The sequence below is a fragment of the Coregonus lavaretus genome, assembly GCF_964263955.1.
Source record: "Coregonus lavaretus genome assembly, chromosome: 12".
NCBI lineage: Eukaryota > Metazoa > Chordata > Actinopteri > Salmoniformes > Salmonidae > Coregonus > Coregonus lavaretus.
The window spans coordinates 1400437-1419149 of NC_139999.1; the positions used below are offsets into that span (position 1 = coordinate 1400437).

The window sequence follows — 18713 nt, forward strand, 5'->3', positions numbered from 1 at the left end:
ATGCAATTGGCATGCTGAATGCAGGAATGTCCACCAGGGCTGTTGCCAGAGAATTGAATGTTAATTTCCCTACCATAAACTGCCTCCAACATCATTTTAAATAATTTGTCCAACCGGCCTCATAACCGCAGACCATGTGTAACCACGCCAGCCCAGGACCTCCACATCCGGCTTCTTCACCTGCGGGATCGTCTGAGGGGGGATGGGGGTGCTGAGGAGTATTTCTGTCTGTAATAAAGCCCTTTTGTGTGGAAAAATCATTCTGATTGGGTGGGCCTGGCTGCCAAGTGGGTGGGCCTATGCCCTCCCAGGCCCACCCATGGCTGTGCCCCTGCCCAGTCATGTGAAATCCATAGATTAGGGCCAAATGTATTTATTTCAATTGACTAATTTCCTTATATGAACTGTAACTCAGTAAAATCATTGTTGCGTTTATATATAAAAAATGATGTTGCATTTACATTTTTTTCATCCACACAGAACTTGCTGGAAGATCAACTTGGAGTGAAAACCTACAGGAGGGTAAAAAAACCTGGCAGAAGCAACCAGGTTTTTGGCTAAAATGTCCTGGTACTGGGTAAAGTTCATGATGTCGTTGACTTTAACAAGGGCCCCAGGACCAGTGGAAGAAAAATAGCCCCATAACATCAAAGCTCCACCAACATATTTTACAGTAGGTCTAAGATACTTTTCTGCATATGCTTCTGTTAATCAACACCAAACCCACCACTGCTGTGCATGGCCAAAGACCTCTATTTTCATGTCATCTGACCATAGCACCGCCTGGATGATTAACGGCGTTGGCACTTGGATTGGAACCGGTGCTTTGGTCAGATGACATGAAAATAGAGGTCTTTGGCCATGCACAGCAGTGGTGGGTTTTGCACCCCAAGCGCTAATCAAAATCCACAAAGAAAAGGTTAACTGATCACAAAATCAACATTTTGCAATGGCCATTTCAGTCTCCGGACTTGAACCCCATTGAAAACCTGTGGTTTGAATTGAAGAGGGCAGTCTATAAGAGCAGATGAAGGATATCAAGGATCTGGAAAGATTCTGTATGGGGGAATGGTCTCAGATCCCTCCCAATGTGTTCCTCAGTCTCAGAAAACATTTTAGAAAAAGGCTCAGTGTCGTTATCCTCGTAAGGGGAGGGGGCTGGAGTATAGAACACAGGAGGGGGCTGGAGTATAGAGAACAGGAGGGGCTGGAGTATAGAACACAGGAGGGGGCTGGAGTATAGAACACAGGAGGGGGCTGGAGTATAGAAAACAGGAGGGGGCTGGAGTATAGAACACAGGAGGGGGCTGGAGTATAGAACACAGGAGGGGGCTGGAGTATAGAGAACAGGAGGGGCTGGAGTATAGAACACAGGAGGGGGCTGGAGTATAGAACACAGGAGGGGGCTGGAGTATAGAAAACAGGAGGGGGCTGGAGTATAGAACACAGGAGGGGGCTGGAGTATAGAACACAGGAGGGGGCTGGAGTATAGAAAACAGGAGGGGGCTGGAGTATAGAACACAGGAGGGGGCTGGAGTATAGAACACAGGAGGGGGCTGGAGTATAGAACACAGGAGGGGACTGGAGTATAGAAAACAGGAGGGGGCTGGAGTATAGAACACAGGAGGGGGCTGGAGTATAGAAAACAGGAGGGGGCTGGAGTATAGAACACAGGAGGGGGCTGGAGTATAGAAAACAGGAGGGTGGCAATAATTTCAACCCGTCTTGAGAATTTTTATTACTTGTTAAACAAAATCTTTAGGATAAAATAACAATTTACATGTTTTTGTGCATACAATATAGCACAGTATTTGAATGATATATTTTATACAGTCTTTGTTGCTCATCTTTATCAAGGGTGTCAATAATTATGGACCTGATTCATGAAAAGATAGACATTATTGAAATATGAAACGATTCATAAAGGAATGCTATGGAACCACAACGGACAAAACAAATAGAAACAACGATTATCAAGTGCAATTATAAAATCATTTAAAAGGGTAAAATATAATTTAATATAAAGACTTCATACATATGGAAATCTTTATCTTCATCAGAAAATCTATTCAGTCAGAATCAACTCATTCTAATCATCACCAAATGGTTCAGTAGGTTATAGATGCTAAGATGCTGAAGTTGAAGGCTGGGGATGAAGGCTGGGGATGAAGGCTGGGGATGAAGGCTGGGGATGAAGGCTGGGGATGAGGTTGAACCGTTCGTCGACACCCAGCAGGTGATCACTAACACCGCAGCCAAAAGCTGTTTTTAGCCGTTCGTCGGCATGGCGTGTCTCTCTTTACACAGGCAGCCCAATTCTGATCTTTCTTTCACTAATTGGTCTTTTGACCAATCAGATTAGCTCTGACAAATATCTGATGTGATTGGTCAAAAGACCAATTAGCGGAAAAGAGATCAGAATTGAGCTGCCTGTGTAAATGCAGCCATAGTCTCCATCAGCCATGTAACGGTCTCAAGGGAAATGTTGTCATGGTTATAGCTTGCTCTCGTTCGTCACGGCGTTGACCCTGAGCACCCCCTCCTGGGCACAGCTGGCAGCCAGCACCCCGTCTCTCCTCCACAGACGCCCCTGGACCAGCCCTCTGCTGCCACCTGGTGGACACACAAACACATGCACACACACGCAAGGACAAAACACCAGCTAGCATGTGGGGAGACTAACACAGAGGACCAGCTAGCATGTGGGGAGACTAACACAGAGGACCAGCTAGCATGTGGAGAGACTAACACAGAGAAACAGCTAGCATGTGGGGAGACTAACACAGAGAAACAGCTAGCATGTGGGGAGACTAACACAGAGGACCAGCTAGCATGTGGGGAGACTAACACAGAGAACCAGCTAGCATGTGGAGAGACTAACACAGAGAAACAGCTAGCATGTGGGGAGACTAACACAGAGAAACAGCTAGCATGTGGAGAGACTAACACAGAGAACCAGCTAGCATGTGGAGAGACTAACACAGAGAAACAGCTAGCATGTGGGGAGACTAACACAGAACAACAGCTAGCATGTGGAGAGACTAACACAGAGAACCAGCTAGCATGTGGAGAGACTAACACAGAGAAACAGCTAGCATGTGGGGAGACTAACACAGAGAACCAGCTAGCATGTGGAGAGACTAACACAGAGAAACAGCTAGCATGTGGGGAGACTAACACAGAGAACCAGCTAGCATGTGGAGAGACTAACACAGAGGACCAGCTAGCATGTGGAGAGACTAACACAGAGAACCAGCTAGCATGTGGGGAGACTAACACAGAGGACCAGCTAGCATGTGGGGAGACTAACACAGAGAACCAGCTAGCATGTGGAGAGACTAACACAGAGAAACAGCTAGCATGTGGGGAGACTAACACAGAGAAACAGCTAGCATGTGGAGAGACTAACACAGAGAACCAGCTAGCATGTGGAGAGACTAACACAGAGAACCAGCTAGCATGTGGAGAGACTAACACAGAGAACCAGCTAGCATGTGGAGAGACTAACACAGAGAACCAGCTAGCATGTGGGGAGACTAACACAGAGAAACAGCTAGCATGTGGAGAGACTAACGCAGAGAACCAGCTGGAAGGTAAATGCTCCTGTCTGTAACTTTGCGTGTCCGCGTGTCTCTCTCCATGTGTCTGTCCCTGTCTCTCCCTCTATGTCTCTGTCCCTGTCTCTCTCTCTCTCCATGTCTCTGTCCCTGTCTCTCTCTATGTGTCTCTGTGTGTCCATACCTGTCTCTCTATGTGTCTCTGTACCTGTCTCTCTCTATGTGTCTCTGTACCTGTCTCTCTCTATGTGTCTCTGTACCTGTCTCTCTCTATGTGTCTCTGTACCTGTCTCTCTCTATGTGTCTCTGTCCCCGTCTCTCCCTCTGTGTCTCTGTACCTGTCTCTCTCTCTATGTGTCTCTGTCCCTGTCTCTCTCTCTCTGTCTTCGTACCTGTCTCTCTCTATGTTTCTGTACCCGTCTCTCTCTATGTGTCTCTGTCCCTGTCTCTCTCTATGTGTCTCTGTACCTGTCTCTCTCTCTATGTCTCTGTCCCCGTCTCTCTCTATGTGTCTCTGTAACTGTCTCTCTCTATGTGTCTCTGTACCTGTCTCTCTCTATGTCTCTGTCCCCGTCTCTCTCTATGTGTCTCTGTAACTGTCTCTCTCTATGTGTCTCTGTACCTGTCTCTCTATGTGTCTCTGTACCTGTCTCTCTCTATGTGTCTCTGTAACTGTCTCTCTCTATGTGTCTCTGTACCTGTCTCTCTATGTGTCTCTGTACCTGTCTCTCTCTATGTCTCTGTACCTGTCTCTCTCTATGTGTCTCTGTACCTGTCTCTATGTGTCTCTGAACCTGTCTCTCTCTGTGTCTCTGTACCTGTCTCTCTCTATGTGTCTCTGTACCTGTCTCTCTCTATGTGTCTCTGTACCTGTCTCTCTCTATGTGTCTCTGTCCCCGTCTCTCTCTATGTGTCTCTGTCCCCGTCTCTCTCTATGTGTCTCAGTAACTGTCTCTCTCTATGTGTCTCTGTACCTGTCTCTCTCTATGTGTCTCTGTACCTGTCTCTCTCTATGTGTCTCTGTCCCGTCTCTCTCTATGTGTCTCTGTACCCGTCTCTATGTGTCTCTGTACCCGTCTCTCTCTCTGTGTCTCTGTACCTGTCTCTCTCTGTGTCTCTGTACCTGTCTCTCTCTATGTGTCTCTGTACCCGTCTCTCTCTATGTGTCTCTGTACCTGTCTCTCTCTATGTGTCTCTGTACCCGTCTCTCTCTATGTCTCTGTACCTGTCTCTCTCTGTGTCTCTGTACCTGTCTCTCTCTATGTGTCTCTGTCCCTGTCTCTCTCTATGTGTCTCTGTACCTGTCTCTCTCTGTCTCTCTCTATGTCTCTCTCTATGTGTCTCTGTACCTGTCTCTCCCTCTATGTGTCTCTGTCCCCGTCTCTCTCTATGTGTCTCTGTACCCGTCTCTCTCTCTATGTGTCTCTGTCCCTGTCTCTCTCTATGTGTCTCTGTCCCTCTCTCTCTCTGTGTCTCTGTCCTTGTCTCTCTCTATGTGTCTCTGTACCCGTCTCTCTCTATGTGTCTCTGTACCCGTCTCTCTCTATGTGTCTCTGTACCCGTCTCTCTCTATGTGTCTCTGTCCCCGTCTCTCTCTATGTGTCTCTGTACCTGTCTCTCTCTATGTGTCTCTGTACCCGTCTCTCTCTGTGTCTCTGTAACTGTCTCTCTCTATGTGTCTCTGTCCCTGTCTCTCTCTATGTGTCTCTGTACCTGTCTCTCTCTATGTGTCTCTGTAACGGTCTCTCTCTATGTGTCTCTGTACCTGTCTCTATGTGTCTCTGTACCCATCTCTCTCTATGTGTCTCTGTACCTGTCTCTCTCTGTGTCTCTGTACCTGTCTCTCTCTGTGTCTCTGTACCCGTCTCTCTCTATGTGTCTCTGTACCTGTCTCTCCCTCTATGTGTCTCTGTCCCAGTCTCTCTCTATGTCTCTGTACCTGTCTCTCTCTATGTGTCTCTGTACCCGTCTCTCTCTCTATGTGTCTCTGTACCCGTCTCTCTCTCTATGTGTCTCTGTCCCTGTCTCTCTCTGTGTCTCTGTACCCGTCTCTCTCTATGTGTCTCTGTACCCGTCTCTCTCTATGTGTCTCTGTCCCCGTCTCTCTCTATGTGTCTCTGTACCTGTCTCTCTCTATGTGTCTCTGTACCTGTCTCTCTCTCTATGTCTCTGTACCTGTCTCTCTCTATGTGTCTCTGTACCTGTCTCTCTCCATGTGTCTCTGTACCTGTCTCTCTCTATGTGTCTCTGTACCTGTCTCTCTCTATGTCTCTGTCCCTGTCTCTCTCTATGTGTCTCTGTACCTGTCTCTCTCTATGTGTCTCTGTACCTGTCTCTCTATGTGTCTCTGTACCTGTCTCTCTCTATGTGTCTCTGTACCTGTCTCTCTCTATGTCTCTGTCCCTGTCTCTCTCTATGTGTCTCTGTACCTGTCTCTCTCTATGTGTCTCTGTACCTGTCTCTCTCTATGTCTCTGTCCCTGTCTCTCTCTATGTCTCTGTCCCTGTCTCTCTCTATGTGTCTCTGTCCCTGTCTCTCTCTATGTGTCTCTGTCCCTGTCTCTCTCTATGTCTCTGTCCCTGTCTCTCTCTATGTGTCTGTCCCTGTCTCTCTCTATGTGTCTCTGTCCCTGTCTCTCTCTATGTGTCTCTGTACCCGTCTCTCTCTATGTCTCTGTACCCGTCTCTCTCTATGTCTCTGTACCTGTCTCTCTCTATGTCTCTGTCCCTGTCTCTCTCTATGTGTCTCTGTACCTGTCTCTCTCTATGTGTCTCTGTACCTGTCTCTCTATGTTTCTCTGTCCCCGTCTCTCTCTATGTCTCTGTACCCGTCTCTCTCTATGTGTCTCTGTACCCGTCTCTCTCTCTATGTGTCTCTGTACCTGTCTCTCTCTATGTGTCTCTGTACCTGTCTCTCTCTGTGTCTCTGTACCCGTCTCTCTCTATGTGTCTCTGTACCCGTCTCTCTCTATGTGTCTCTGTCCCCGTCTCTATGTGTCTCTGTACCTGTCTCTCTCTATGTGTCTCTGTACCTGTCTCTCTCTCTATGTCTCTGTACCTGTCTCTCTCTATGTGTCTCTGTACCTGTCTCTCTCCATGTGTCTCTGTACCTGTCTCTCTCCATGTGTCTCTGTACCTGTCTCTCTCTATGTGTCTCTGTACCTGTCTCTCTCTATGTCTCTGTCCCTGTCTCTCTCTATGTGTCTCTGTACCTGTCTCTCTCTATGTGTCTCTGTACCTGTCTCTCTCTATGTGTCTCTGTACCTGTCTCTCTATGTGTCTCTGTACCTGTCTCTCTCTATGTGTCTCTGTACCTGTCTCTCTCTATGTCTCTGTCCCTGTCTCTCTCTATGTGTCTCTGTCCCTGTCTCTCTGTATGTGTCTCTGTCCCTGTCTCTCTCTATGTCTCTGTCCCTGTCTCTCTCTATGTGTCTGTCCCTGTCTCTCTCTATGTGTCTCTGTCCCTGTCTCTCTCTATGTGTCTCTGTACCCGTCTCTCTCTATGTCTCTGTACCCGTCTCTCTCTATGTCTCTGTACCTGTCTCTCTCTATGTCTCTGTCCCTGTCTCTCTCTATGTGTCTCTGTACCTGTCTCTCTCTATGTGTCTCTGTACCTGTCTCTCTATGTGTCTCTGTCCCCGTCTCTCTCTATGTGTCTCTGTACCCGTCTCTCTGTGTCTCTGTACCTGTCTCTCTCTATGTGTCTCTGTACTTGTCTCTCTCTCTGTGTCTCTGTACCTGTCTCTCTCTATGTGTCTCTGTACCTGTCTCTCTCTATGTGTCTCTGTACCTGTCTCTCTCTATGTGTCTCTGTACCTGTCTCTCTCTATGTGTCTCTGTACCTGTCTCTCTCTATGTGTCTCTGTACCTGTCTCTCTCTATGTCTCTGTCCCTGTCTCTCTCTATGTGTCTCTGTACCTGTCTCTCTCTATGTGTCTCTGTACCTGTCTCTCTCTATGTGTCTCTGTACCTGTCTCTCTCTATGTGTCTCTGTACCTGTCTCTCTCTATGTGTCTCTGTACCTGTCTCTCTCTATGTCTCTGTCCCTGTCTCTCTCTATGTGTCTCTGTACCTGTCTCTCTCTATGTGTCTCTGTACCTGTCTCTCTCTATGTGTCTCTGTACCTGTCTCTCTCTATGTGTCTCTGTACCTGTCTCTCTCTATGTGTCTCTGTAACTGTCTCTCTCTATGTGTCTCTGTACCTGTCTCTCTCTATGTCTCTGTACCCGTCTCTCTCTATGTGTCTCTGTAACTGTCTCTATGTGTCTCTGTACCTGTCTCTCTCTATGTCTCTGTACCGGTCTCTCTCTATGTATGTGTGTGTCTGTCTCTGTACCTGCCCAGGAGCTCTCAGTCTCGTAGAGCATCCATTCGTCTGCCCTGAAGGTGTTGTGGAACCACATGGCGTGATCCAGAGAGGCTGAGAAACTGGTGCGCTGCCCAGGGTAAGGGAGGAGGGCAGTGCCCAGGAACGAATAGTCTGACACATAGGCTGCCACACAGCAATGGAGCTTCATATCACCTTTACCTGGGGTAACCGACACACACACACAACACACAGTAAAGCTTTCTGCATCTCCCCTGGCAGGGCTGGTTAGAGCAGGGCTGGTTAGAGCAGGGCTGGTTAGAGCAGGGCTGGATAGAGCAGGGCTGGATAGAGCAGGGCTGGATAGAGCAGGGCTGGATAGAGCAGGGCTGGATAGAGCAGGGCTGGATAGAGCAGGGCTGGATAGAGCAGGGCTGGTTAGAGCAGAGTGGTTAGAGCAGGGCTGGTTAGAGCAGAGTGGTTAGAGCAGGGCTGGTTAGAGCAGGGCTGGTTAGAGCAGGGCTGGTTAGAGCAGCTCTCTTCCTGGTGAGCTCCTCATGTAGATTTTAACTCCAACCCTGTTCCTGGACAGCTACCCTCCTGTAGATTCACTCCAACCCTAATTTAAATCACCTGATTCTAATAATTAGCTGCTTACCAATATCTGAACCAGGTATGGTGTAGGTTAGGGTTGGACTGAAAACTACAGGACTGTAGATCTCCAGGAAGAGAGATGGGCAGCCCTGGAAGAGGGTCAGTATCTTACCGATGTGGCCTCTGGCGCGCACCCAGTACAGCTTCTTGGGTTCCATGGCAACGCCGCAGTAGAGGTCTAGAGGACTGACAGGTTTAATCTCTATGGGAACCTCGTCAGCTAGCAGCTTGTTCAGGCCCTGTTTGGCTTTTTCAGCCAGGTCCGGCTTACTGGAACACACACAGAATGTTGAAACTATCAGTTCGGACGGAACTTCTAGGAGACCTCTTTTACGCCACGCTCTACCCACTGAGTTACACAGAACCAGGACCATCGTAAATAACCAACAAACTCAGCCGTTAATTATTGCCATGCATTATAGGGAAACGATGCACGCTTTAGAATGCCATTGAAGCCAATCAGAAACTAATATTCTCCAATGTCATGGTATGAAGTGTTAACAGGTCTTATATTTTACATGTTAGTCATTCAGCAGACGCTCTTATCCGGAGCCACTTACAGGAGCAATTAGGGTTAAGTGCCTTGCTCAAGGCCACATCAACAGATTTTTCACCTAGTTGGCTCTGGGATTAGAACCAGCGACCTTTCGGTTACTGGCACAACGCTCTTAACCACTAAGCTACCTGCTACCTCCAGGAGGGTGGTGTATTAACTATATTGGTGTAATTAACAGTAATATAATTTTAACAGTGTTATAGCGTGGTACCGTACGTGTTGTAACAAATCTAATTTTATTGGTCGCATACACATATTTAGCAGATGTTATTGTGGGTGTATGCTTGTGTTCCTAGCTCCAACAGTGCAGTAGTACCTAACAATACACACACATCTAAAAGTTAAATAATGGAATTAAGAAATATAGAAATATTTGGACGAGCAATGTCGGAGTGAGTCTGTCTGTCAGTACCAGTCAAAACTTTGGACACCTCCTCATTCAAGGGTTTTTCTTTATTTTTACTATTTTCTACATTGTAGAATAATAGTGAAGACATCAAAACTATGAAATAACACATATGGAATCATGTAGTAAACCAGCCAGTTTCATCATAGCGCTTGATGGTTTTTGTGACTGCACTTGAAGAAACTTTCAAAGTTCTTGAAATGTTCCATATTGACTGACCTTCATGTCTTTAAGTAATGATGAACTGTCGTTTCTCTTTGCTTATTTGAGCTGTTCTTGCCATAATATGGACTTGGTCTTTTACCAAAATAGGGCTCGCTTCTGATTGGCTCAAACGCATTAAGAAGGAAAGAAATTTAAGAAGGCACACCTGTTCATTGAAATGTATTCCAGCCACGTAGTGTTTATTTACAAGCAGACAATGACGAGAGCCCGGAGTCTCGTAGTGTTTATTTACAAGCAGACAATGACGAGAGCCCGGAGTCTTGTGAGTCTCACTGTTGTGCAGCAAACGTCAGGTGATCTAGTTACAGGAAGGAATTCCCAACTAAACGTTTGCCAGCTAGATATCTCAGAACTATTAAATATGCTAAATGCTCTGCAGTTGAGCATTTGGTTTGCTAATTTAGTAGCTGGTTAGCTATCTAGCTAAGTGGTTAGCTTCTTCCAAAATCAATCTTCTCTTGGTAACAGCAGAGAATCTCCTCCTGGATCAAGAGCCTTGCTATCTAATATTTGTTTTGTGCTTGCAGCAAACTGTGAGTAGCATTTTTGAGTTACTTGTATAGTTTAGGTCAGAGACTGTATAAAATGTTTGCAATGTGCTCATTAGCATTTAGTTAGCGTTCTCTATGGGATTTTTACATGTACTTGTTAGCATTGCTAAACCTCAGTGGGGTTTGAAAACAGCGCCCCTTGTGTTCAGTGCCGGTATTAATGAATATCCCAGTACGGCACAAGGTCGGTATGAAGGTGTGACAATCTGGATACCGCACAAGTCTAGTTCAAAGACATTCAAAGTTCATCCATAGAAGCCACTCCTCCGTAGGTATAATTTTGTGGACATTATTCAGATAATGCATTACAAGATGCCCAGCGCTTCAAGGCAAGCTTCCTCCATCCTCTCTCGCTCTCTCCTTTACATTTTACATTTTTAGTCATTTAGCAGACGCTCTTATCCAGAGCCACTTACAGTTAGTGAGGGCATACATTATTATTTTTATTGTTTCATACTGGCCCCCCATGGGAATCGAACCCACAACCCTGGCGTTGCAAACACCATGCTCTACCAACTGAGCTACATCCTCACCCTTCAGTTGCATCTCAGGCCCTACACTGTGACTGGCAGCACAGTGTGCGTGTGTGTTTCATTATGGTTAAACCATGCTGTTACGGCAAAATACTATTTGCTCTTAAAGACTTTCCTATACAGATTAAATCGCTGACCCGCTCCACAGCAAGCCGCTCTGATTGGTGAAGTCATTTAATGTTGAGCTAAATGTACAAAATATACTGTATATATTTCAGATGTTTAAAAAGGAACAGAAAGGAACAATATAAAACAGTACATTTTTTTGTTTTGAACGGTTCAGAACTTGATTTTGCTGGTCGGAACAGCGGAACAGAAATTTTAAAAACAATGGTTCTCATCAGAACGAAACTATTGGAAAATAATTTTGGTTCCAACCCCTGGTTATAACGGTTTTATTACCTGAGGTAGCGCTGTATGAGTTCTTCCACCGTCAGCAGGTCTTCAGGAGGGGGGACAGAGGGCATGGTGAACTGGTGCTGCAGAGGAGAGGGCTGGTTACTGTGGAAGGAGGCCTGGCAGATGAGGATGGGCTGACCGTGTTGGATGGCCTTCACTGACCGCACGCTGAAACTACGACCGTCCCTGGTCCTCTCCACCTGGTACAGCACCGGTACCTTGGGGTCTCCTGGCACACAGGCCAGAGGAGAGAGGTTATAGGTTAGGGTCAGGGGCTATAGGTTAGGAGAGTTAGGGTCAGGGGCTATAGGTTAGGGTCAGGGGCTATAGGTTAGGGTCAGGGGCTATAGGTTAGGGTCAGGGGCTATAGGTTAGGAGAGTTAGAGTCAGGGGCTATAGGTTAGGGTCAAGGGCTATAGGTTAGGGTCAGGGGCTATAGGTTAGGAGAGTTAGGGTCAGGGGCTATAGGTTAGGAGAGTTAGGGTCAGGGGCTATAGGTTAGGGTCAGGGGCTATAGGTTAGGAGAGTTAAGGTCAGGGGCTATAGGTTAGGAGAGTTAGGGTCAGGGGCTATAGGTTAGGAGAGTTAGGGTCAGGGGCTATAGGTTAGGGTCAAGGGCTATAGGTTAGGGTCAGGGGCTATAGGTTAGGGTCAGGGGCTATAGGTTAGGAGAGTTAGGGTCAGGGGCTATAGGTTAGGAGAGTTAGGGTCAGGGGCTATAGGTTAGGAGAGTTAGGGTCAGGGGCTATAGGTTAGGGTCAGGGGCTATAGGTTAGGGTCAGGGGTTATAGGTTAGGAGAGTTAGGGTCAGGGGCTATAGGTTAGGAGAGTTAGGGTCAGGGGCTATAGGTTAGGAGAGTTAGGGTCAGGGGCTATAGGTTAGGAGAGTTAGGGTCAGGGGTTATAGGTTAGGGTCAGGGGTTATAGGTTAGGATCAGGGGCTATAGGTTAGGATCAGGGGTTATAGGTTAGGAGAGTTAGGGTCAGGGGCTATAGGTTAGGATCAGGGGTTATAGGTTAGGAGAGTTAGGGTCAGGGGTTATAGGTTAGGGTCAGGGGTTATAGGTTAGGAGAGTTAGGGTCAGGGGCTATAGGTTAGGAGAGTTAGGGTCAGGGGTTATAGGTTAGGAGAGTTAGGGTCAGGGGCTATAGGTTAGGAGAGTTAGGGTCAGGGGTTATAGGTTAGGAGAGTTAGGGTCAGGGGTTATAGGTTAGGAGAGTTAGGGTCAGGGGTTATAGGTTAGGAGAGTTAGGGTCAGGGGTTATAGGTTAGGAGAGTTAGGGTCAGGGGTTATAGGTTAGGAGAGTTAGGGTCAGGGGTTATAGGTTAGGAGAGTTAGGGTCAGGGGCTATAGGTTAGGAGAGTTAGGGTCAGGGGCTATAGGTTAGGAGAGTTAGGGTCAGGGGTTATAGGTTAGGGTCAGGGGTTATAGGTTAGGAGAGTTAGGGTCAGGGGTTATAGGTTAGGAGAGTTAGGGTCAGGGGCTATAGGTTAGGAGAGTTAGGGTCAGGGGTTATAGGTTAGGAGAGTTAGGGTCAGGGGTTATAGGTTAGGGTCAGGGGCTATAGGTTAGGAGAGTTAGGGTCAGGGGCTATAGGTTAGGAGAGTTAGGGTCAGGGGTTATAGGTTAGGGTCAGGGGTTATAGGTTAGGAGAGTTAGGGTCAGGGGTTATAGGTTAGGAGAGTTAGGGTCAGGGGCTATAGGTTAGGAGAGTTAGGGTCAGGGGTTATAGGTTAGGAGAGTTAGGGTCAGGGGCTATAGGTTAGGAGAGTTAGGGTCAGGGGTTATAGGTTAGGAGAGTTAGGGTCAGGGGTTATAGGTTAGGAGAGTTAGGGTCAGGGGTTATAGGTTAGGAGAGTTAGGGTCAGGGGTTATAGGTTAGGAGAGTTAGGGTCAGGGGTTATAGGTTAGGAGAGTTAGGGTCAGGGGTTATAGGTTAGGAGAGTTAGGGTCAGGGGCTATAGGTTAGGAGAGTTAGGGTCAGGGGCTATAGGTTAGGAGAGTTAGGGTCAGGGGTTATAGGTTAGGGTCAGGGGTTATAGGTTAGGAGAGTTAGGGTCAGGGGTTATAGGTTAGGAGAGTTAGGGTCAGGGGTTATAGGTTAGGAGAGTTAGGGTCAGGGGTTATAGGTTAGGAGAGTTAGGGTCAGGGGTTATAGGTTAGGAGAGTTAGGGTCAGGGGTTATAGGTTAGGGTCAGGGGCTATAGGTTAGGAGAGTTAGGGTCAGGGGCTATAGGTTAGGAGAGTTAGGGTCAGGGGTTATAGGTTAGGGTCAGGGGTTATAGGTTAGGAGAGTTAGGGTCAGGGGCTATAGGTTAGGGTCAGGGGTTATAGGTTAGGAGAGTTAGGGTCAGGGGCTATAGGTTAGGGTCAGGGGTTATAGGTTAGGGTCAGGGGCTATAGGTTAGGAGAGTTAGGGTCAGGGGCTATAGGTTAGGAGAGTTAGGGTCAAGGGTTATAGGTTAGGAGAGTTAGGGTCAGGGGCTATAGGTTAGGAGAGTTAGGGTCAGGGGCTATAGGTTAGGGTCAGGGGTTATAGGTTAGGAGAGTTAGGGTCAGGGGCTATAGGTTAGGAGAGTTAGGGTCAGGGGCTATAGGTTAGGAGAGTTAGGGTCAGGGGTTATAGGTTAGGAGAGTTAGGGTCAGGGGTTATAGGTTAGGGTCAGGGGCTATAGGTTAGGGTCAGGGGTTATAGGTTAGGAGAGTTAGGGTCAGGGGCTATAGGTTAGGAGAGTTAGGGTCAGGGGCTATAGGTTAGGAGAGTTAGGGTCAGGGGTTATAGGTTAGGGTCAGGGGTTATAGGTTAGGAGAGTTAGGGTCAGGGGCTATAGGTTAGGGTCAGGGGTTATAGGTTAGGAGAGTTAGGGTCAGGGGCTATAGGTTAGGGTCAGGGGTTATAGGTTAGGGTCAGGGGCTATAGGTTAGGAGAGTTAGGGTCAGGGGCTATAGGTTAGGAGAGTTAGGGTCAAGGGTTATAGGTTAGGAGAGTTAGGGTCAGGGGCTATAGGTTAGGAGAGTTAGGGTCAGGGGCTATAGGTTAGGAGAGTTAGGGTCAGGGGCTATAGGTTAGGAGAGTTAGGGTCAGGGGTTATAGGTTAGGAGAGTTAGGGTCAGGGGTTATAGGTTAGGGTCAGGGGCTATAGGTTAGGAGAGTTAGGGTCAGGGGCTATAGGTCAGGGGTTATAGGTTAGGAGAGTTAGGGTCAGGGGCTATAGGTTAGGGTCAGGGGTTATAGGTTAGGGTCAGGGGCTATAGGTTAGGAGAGTTAGGGTCAGGGGCTATAGGTTAGGGTCAGGGGTTATAGGTTAGGGTCAGGGGTTATAGGTTAGGAGAGTTAGGGTCAGGGGCTATAGGTTAGGGTCAGGGGTTATAGGTTAGGGTCAGGGGCTATAGGTTAGGGTCAGGGGTTATAGGTTAGGGTCAGGGGTTATAGGTTAGGAGAGTTAGGGTCAGTGGTTATAGGTTAGGGTCAGGGGTTATGGGTTAGGAGAGTTAGGGTCAGGGGTTATAGGTTAGGGTCAGGGGTTATGGGTTAGGAGAGTTAGGGTCAGGGGTTATAGGTTAGGAGAGTTAGGGTCAGGGGCTATAGGTTAGGAGAGTTAGGGTCAAGGGTTATAGGTTAGGAGAGTTAGGGTCAGGGGTTATAGGTTAGGAGAGTTAGGGTCAGGGGTTATAGGTTAGGGTCAGGGGCTATAGGTTAGGAGAGTTAGGGTCAGGGGCTATAGGTTAGGAGAGTTAGGGTCAGGGGCTATAGGTTAGGAGAGTTAGGGTCAGGGGTTATAGGTTAGGAGAGTTAGGGTCAGGGGTTATAGGTTAGGAGAGTTAGGGTCAGGGGTTATAGGTTAGGGTCAGGGGCTATAGGTTAGGAGAGTTAGGGTCAGGGGTTATAGGTTAGGGTCAGGGGCTATAGGTTAGGAGAGTTAGGGTCAGGGGTTATAGGTTAGGGTCAGGGGCTATAGGTTAGGAGAGTTAGGGTCAGGGGTTATAGGTTAGGAGAGTTAGGGTCAGGGGCTATAGGTTAGGAGAGTTAGGGTCAGGGGTTATAGGTTAGGGTCAGGGGCTATAGGTTAGGAGAGTTAGGGTCAGGGGTTATAGGTTAGGGTCAGGGGTTATAGGTTAGGAGAGTTAGGGTCAGGGGCTATAGGTTAGGGTCAGGGGCTATAGGTTAGGAGAGTTAGGGTCAGGGGTTATAGGTTAGGGTCAGGGGCTATAGGTTAGGAGAGTTAGGGTCAGGGGTTATAGGTTAGGGTCAGGGGTTATAGGTTAGGAGAGTTAGGGTCCGGGGTTATAGGTTAGGAGAGTTAGGGTCAGGGGTTATAGGTTAGGAGAGTTAGGGTCAGGGGTTATAGGTTAGGAGAGTTAGGGTCAGGGGCTATAGGTTAGGAGAGTTAGGGTCAGGGGTTATAGGTTAGGAGAGTTAGGGTCAGGGGTTATAGGTTAGGAGAGTTAGGGTCAGGGGTTATAGGTTAGGAGAGTTAGGGTCAGGGGTTATAGGTTAGGAGAGTTAGGGTCAGGGGTTATAGGTTAGGAGAGTTAGGGTCAGGGGTTATAGGTTAGGATAGTTAGGGTCAAGGGTTATAGGTTAGGAGAGTTAGGGTCAGGGGTTATAGGTTAGGGTCAGGGGCTATAGGTTAGGAGAGTTAGGGTCAGGGGTTAGGGTGAGGGGTAGGAAGGTAAGGGTCAGGGGTTAAACGGGACCTCTCCACCTGGAACACGGGCCAGAGGAGAGCATAGAGTCAGTCGTAGGGTTAGTAGTGAGTATAGGGCAGGGCAAATTCAATCAGGCAAATTCCAATCTGGTCCTTGAAACCAGTTCCACTGCTTTGTTGTCATTGTTCCCCTCTAACCAGGGACTGATTTAGACCTGGGACACCAGGTGGGTGATTCCCCCTCCTAGGGTAAGATTTGATAACCCCTGGTTTAACCTGGGGTATCATCTGTGTATAATCTGTGGGATGTTGTGGTAATGTTGACTGAATGTCAGATCCTCACTGGCCCAGTATGAAGTTATGGTTCCATCAATGACATTTATTTAAAGCCCTTTTTACATCAGCAGATGTCACAAAGTGCTTATACAGAAACCCAGCCTAAAACCCCAAACAGCAAGCAATGCAGAAGCACACAATTGTCTGTATAACATGTGGTATTGTTGTAATATTGTGGTAATGTTAACGGAATGTCTGCTCCTCACCTGCCCGTACGAAGTAGCAGTGGAGAGAGTGAGCGAATACGTTGTCACTGACCGACTCTGCTGCCGCCACCAGGGCCTGACCAATGATTTGACCCCCAAACAGGCGACGGCTACGGGGCACCCAGTGGTGAGTCCCTCTGTAACGCAGACAGAGAGACACACACACACACACACACACACACACACACACACACACACACACACACACACACACACACACACACACACACACACACACAGTTAGAACCTGAATTTACCAGATGAGGGAGCACAAGTTTATACTGAGTTGCATCACAATTAAAACTTGACATTGCCACAGTACAACTAAACAACAACAGGTAAATGTCGAGCAGTAGCTAGCTAGCGAGCTGGCTGTCCTAATCTGTTAATAGTAGGCCAAAGGTGAGTGTTGGGCAGGCTAACAATGTGCTAGCTACCTGTACAGATCTATCTCCAGTTTCTCCAGGTTAAGCACGCTGGTGACCAGAACACTTCGAAGGTCCTGCAACACTGCAGCAGAGTCCGACCTGTCTTCCAATGTTTCACTACTAACTTGCTCTGCCATGTTTTGTTCCGTTTTCTACGTCTTGTTGAATTCTTACTCTACTCTCCAAGCAGGTGGCGAACTGGCATAATGACGCGTTACCGCCATCTACTGGTGTGAAGTATGTAACGGGGTGGAGACGTCATGTTTTTACATGAGGATCCATTTTATGTGATTGTAATCTCCTTCGAGTGGTACGGTTCAGTTCGTGTGTGGATGGATGTAAATAGTGGTAATGTCCAGAGGAGGGCCTTCTAAGTCTTAGTTTTTTCGTTTTGACTAATGCCAAATATGTGTTCTTTCTGTGCTTTTCAAAGATGTTTATAACTAACCCAAGACAGGCCATAGTCGCCTGTCGTTTCCATTGGGTGCAAATGAATCATAGTGAGCAGAATAATCAAGGAGGTGGGCGGAGCCAAGGACGAGCTAGCGAGATCCTATTGGCGCGTTCTAGCATGTATTTGCATATTTCCATTAGGGACGCCTCTATGTTGATGCTCCTACATGAAATTGGGGAAGGTACTGTTAGGGCTGTGGTGGTCCCCTGTAGCTCAGTTGGTATAGCATGGCGCTTGCAACGCCAGGGTTGTGGGTTCGTTTCCCACGGGGGATCAGTATGAAAACGTATGCACTCACTAACTGTAAGTCGCTCTGGATAAGAGCGTCTGCTAAATGACTAAAATGTAAATGTCATGAAATGTTGTCAGCCAGTTATTGTTAAGCAAAAGACTGCCGGTCTCACGGTAATTGGCCGTTAATTAACATAAACATGTTGAGCATCTCCAGGCCTCCAAGCCACTGATGCGGGCCTTTGGAACATCTACATTTAAAAAAGTCTAATAAATCAATTTAATATACACCATCACAATAAATTCATTTTTTATTTTAAGCAGGTCTTAAGAAACATTATGATATGAAGAAAATGTATCTCAGAAGACAGGAATATGTGTTGTCCTTCAGTATGTTATTTGACTATGCGCCATGCCATAGGCTGTAGGCTTGTTAATTTAGCAGACAAGATATGCTTATAAGTCCCATTGCATTATTTTATATGATTTTATAGTAAGAAGAATATAATTAAATTTAACGGTTGTTCATTGGACTCCAGTTTGAAGAGATACGTCATCACGCAACAGACGTCATCAGAGCGCGCAACAGAACAGTGTACTGCCTACACTCGGTTTGTTGTTGTTATGAAATCGTTTTTAAATCATAGCTAAAGTTTGCATTGCTACTGATTCCGCGACGCGGTCAGCCTTTATTTTACATTTACATTTACGTCATTTAGCAGACGCTCTTATCCAGAGCGACTTACAGTTAGTGAATACATATTTTTTTATACTGGCCCCCCGTGGGAATCGAACCCACAACCCTGGCGTTGCAAACGCCATGCTCTATCAACTAAGCTACATCCCTGCCGGCCATTCCCTCCCCTACCCTGGACGACGCTGGGCCAATTGTGCGCCGCCCATGAGCCTGGATTCGAACCAGGATCTAGTGGCACAGTTAGCACTGCGATGCAGTGCCTTAGACCACTGCGCCACTCAGGACACCTAAGTTTGTGTCCCAGATTCCTGTTAAGTAGAAGTTAGCTGCTAGCCATTGTGAAAATGGAGCAGGCTAACGCTAGCCGTGCTAGCCCACCGGTGGTTTTGTCCACGGCGGGTGCGTACCAACAGCCGGCGACGACCGCCTAGTGGCACTCTCCCCCACGGCCACCACAGTTCAGCAGGTCGTTTCCCCATCGGATTCCATCACTACCAGCATCATGGTTGGCAGCTCGATGGGGA

General features: G+C 47.4%; 1 protein-coding gene across 2 annotated transcripts; it reads right to left on the bottom strand.

The window, feature by feature from the left end:
- Positions 1-1689: 1689 nt before the first annotated feature.
- LOC311138719 (acyl-coenzyme A thioesterase 8-like) lies at positions 1690-16984 on the bottom strand. 2 transcript variants are annotated; one of them, XM_084173514.1, is made up of 7 exons: positions 16817-16984; positions 16380-16516; positions 11190-11415; positions 8629-8786; positions 7893-8084; positions 2446-2613; positions 1720-2318 (listed from the first exon to the last, which is right to left on the bottom strand). In XM_084173514.1, exons 1-6 carry the CDS (start codon positions 16942-16944, stop codon positions 2495-2497), a joined length of 960 nt encoding a protein of 319 aa, XP_084029640.1. In that variant the 5' UTR covers positions 16945-16984; the 3' UTR covers positions 1720-2318; positions 2446-2494. The 2 variants fall into 2 exon arrangements, with proteins under 2 accessions (XP_084029639.1, XP_084029640.1); XM_084173513.1 differs by having other exon boundaries at positions 1690-2613.
- Between the last annotated feature and the right edge of the window lie 1729 nt (positions 16985-18713).

Bases quoted from the DNA above. Each gene is read 5' to 3' on its own strand.
- LOC311138719 (XM_084173513.1), bottom strand. From the start codon at position 16,944: ATGGCAGAGCAAGTTAGTAGTGAAACATTGGAAGACAGGTCGGACTCT. The intron at 11,416-16,379 runs GTGAGGAGCAGA...CCTGTGTGCCAG, and splicing joins CTGCTACTTCGTACGGGCAG to GAGACCCCAAGGTACCGGTG. The intron at 8,085-8,628 runs GTAAGATACTGA...CGGTTACCCCAG, and splicing joins GCGCGCCAGAGGCCACATCG to GTAAAGGTGATATGAAGCTC.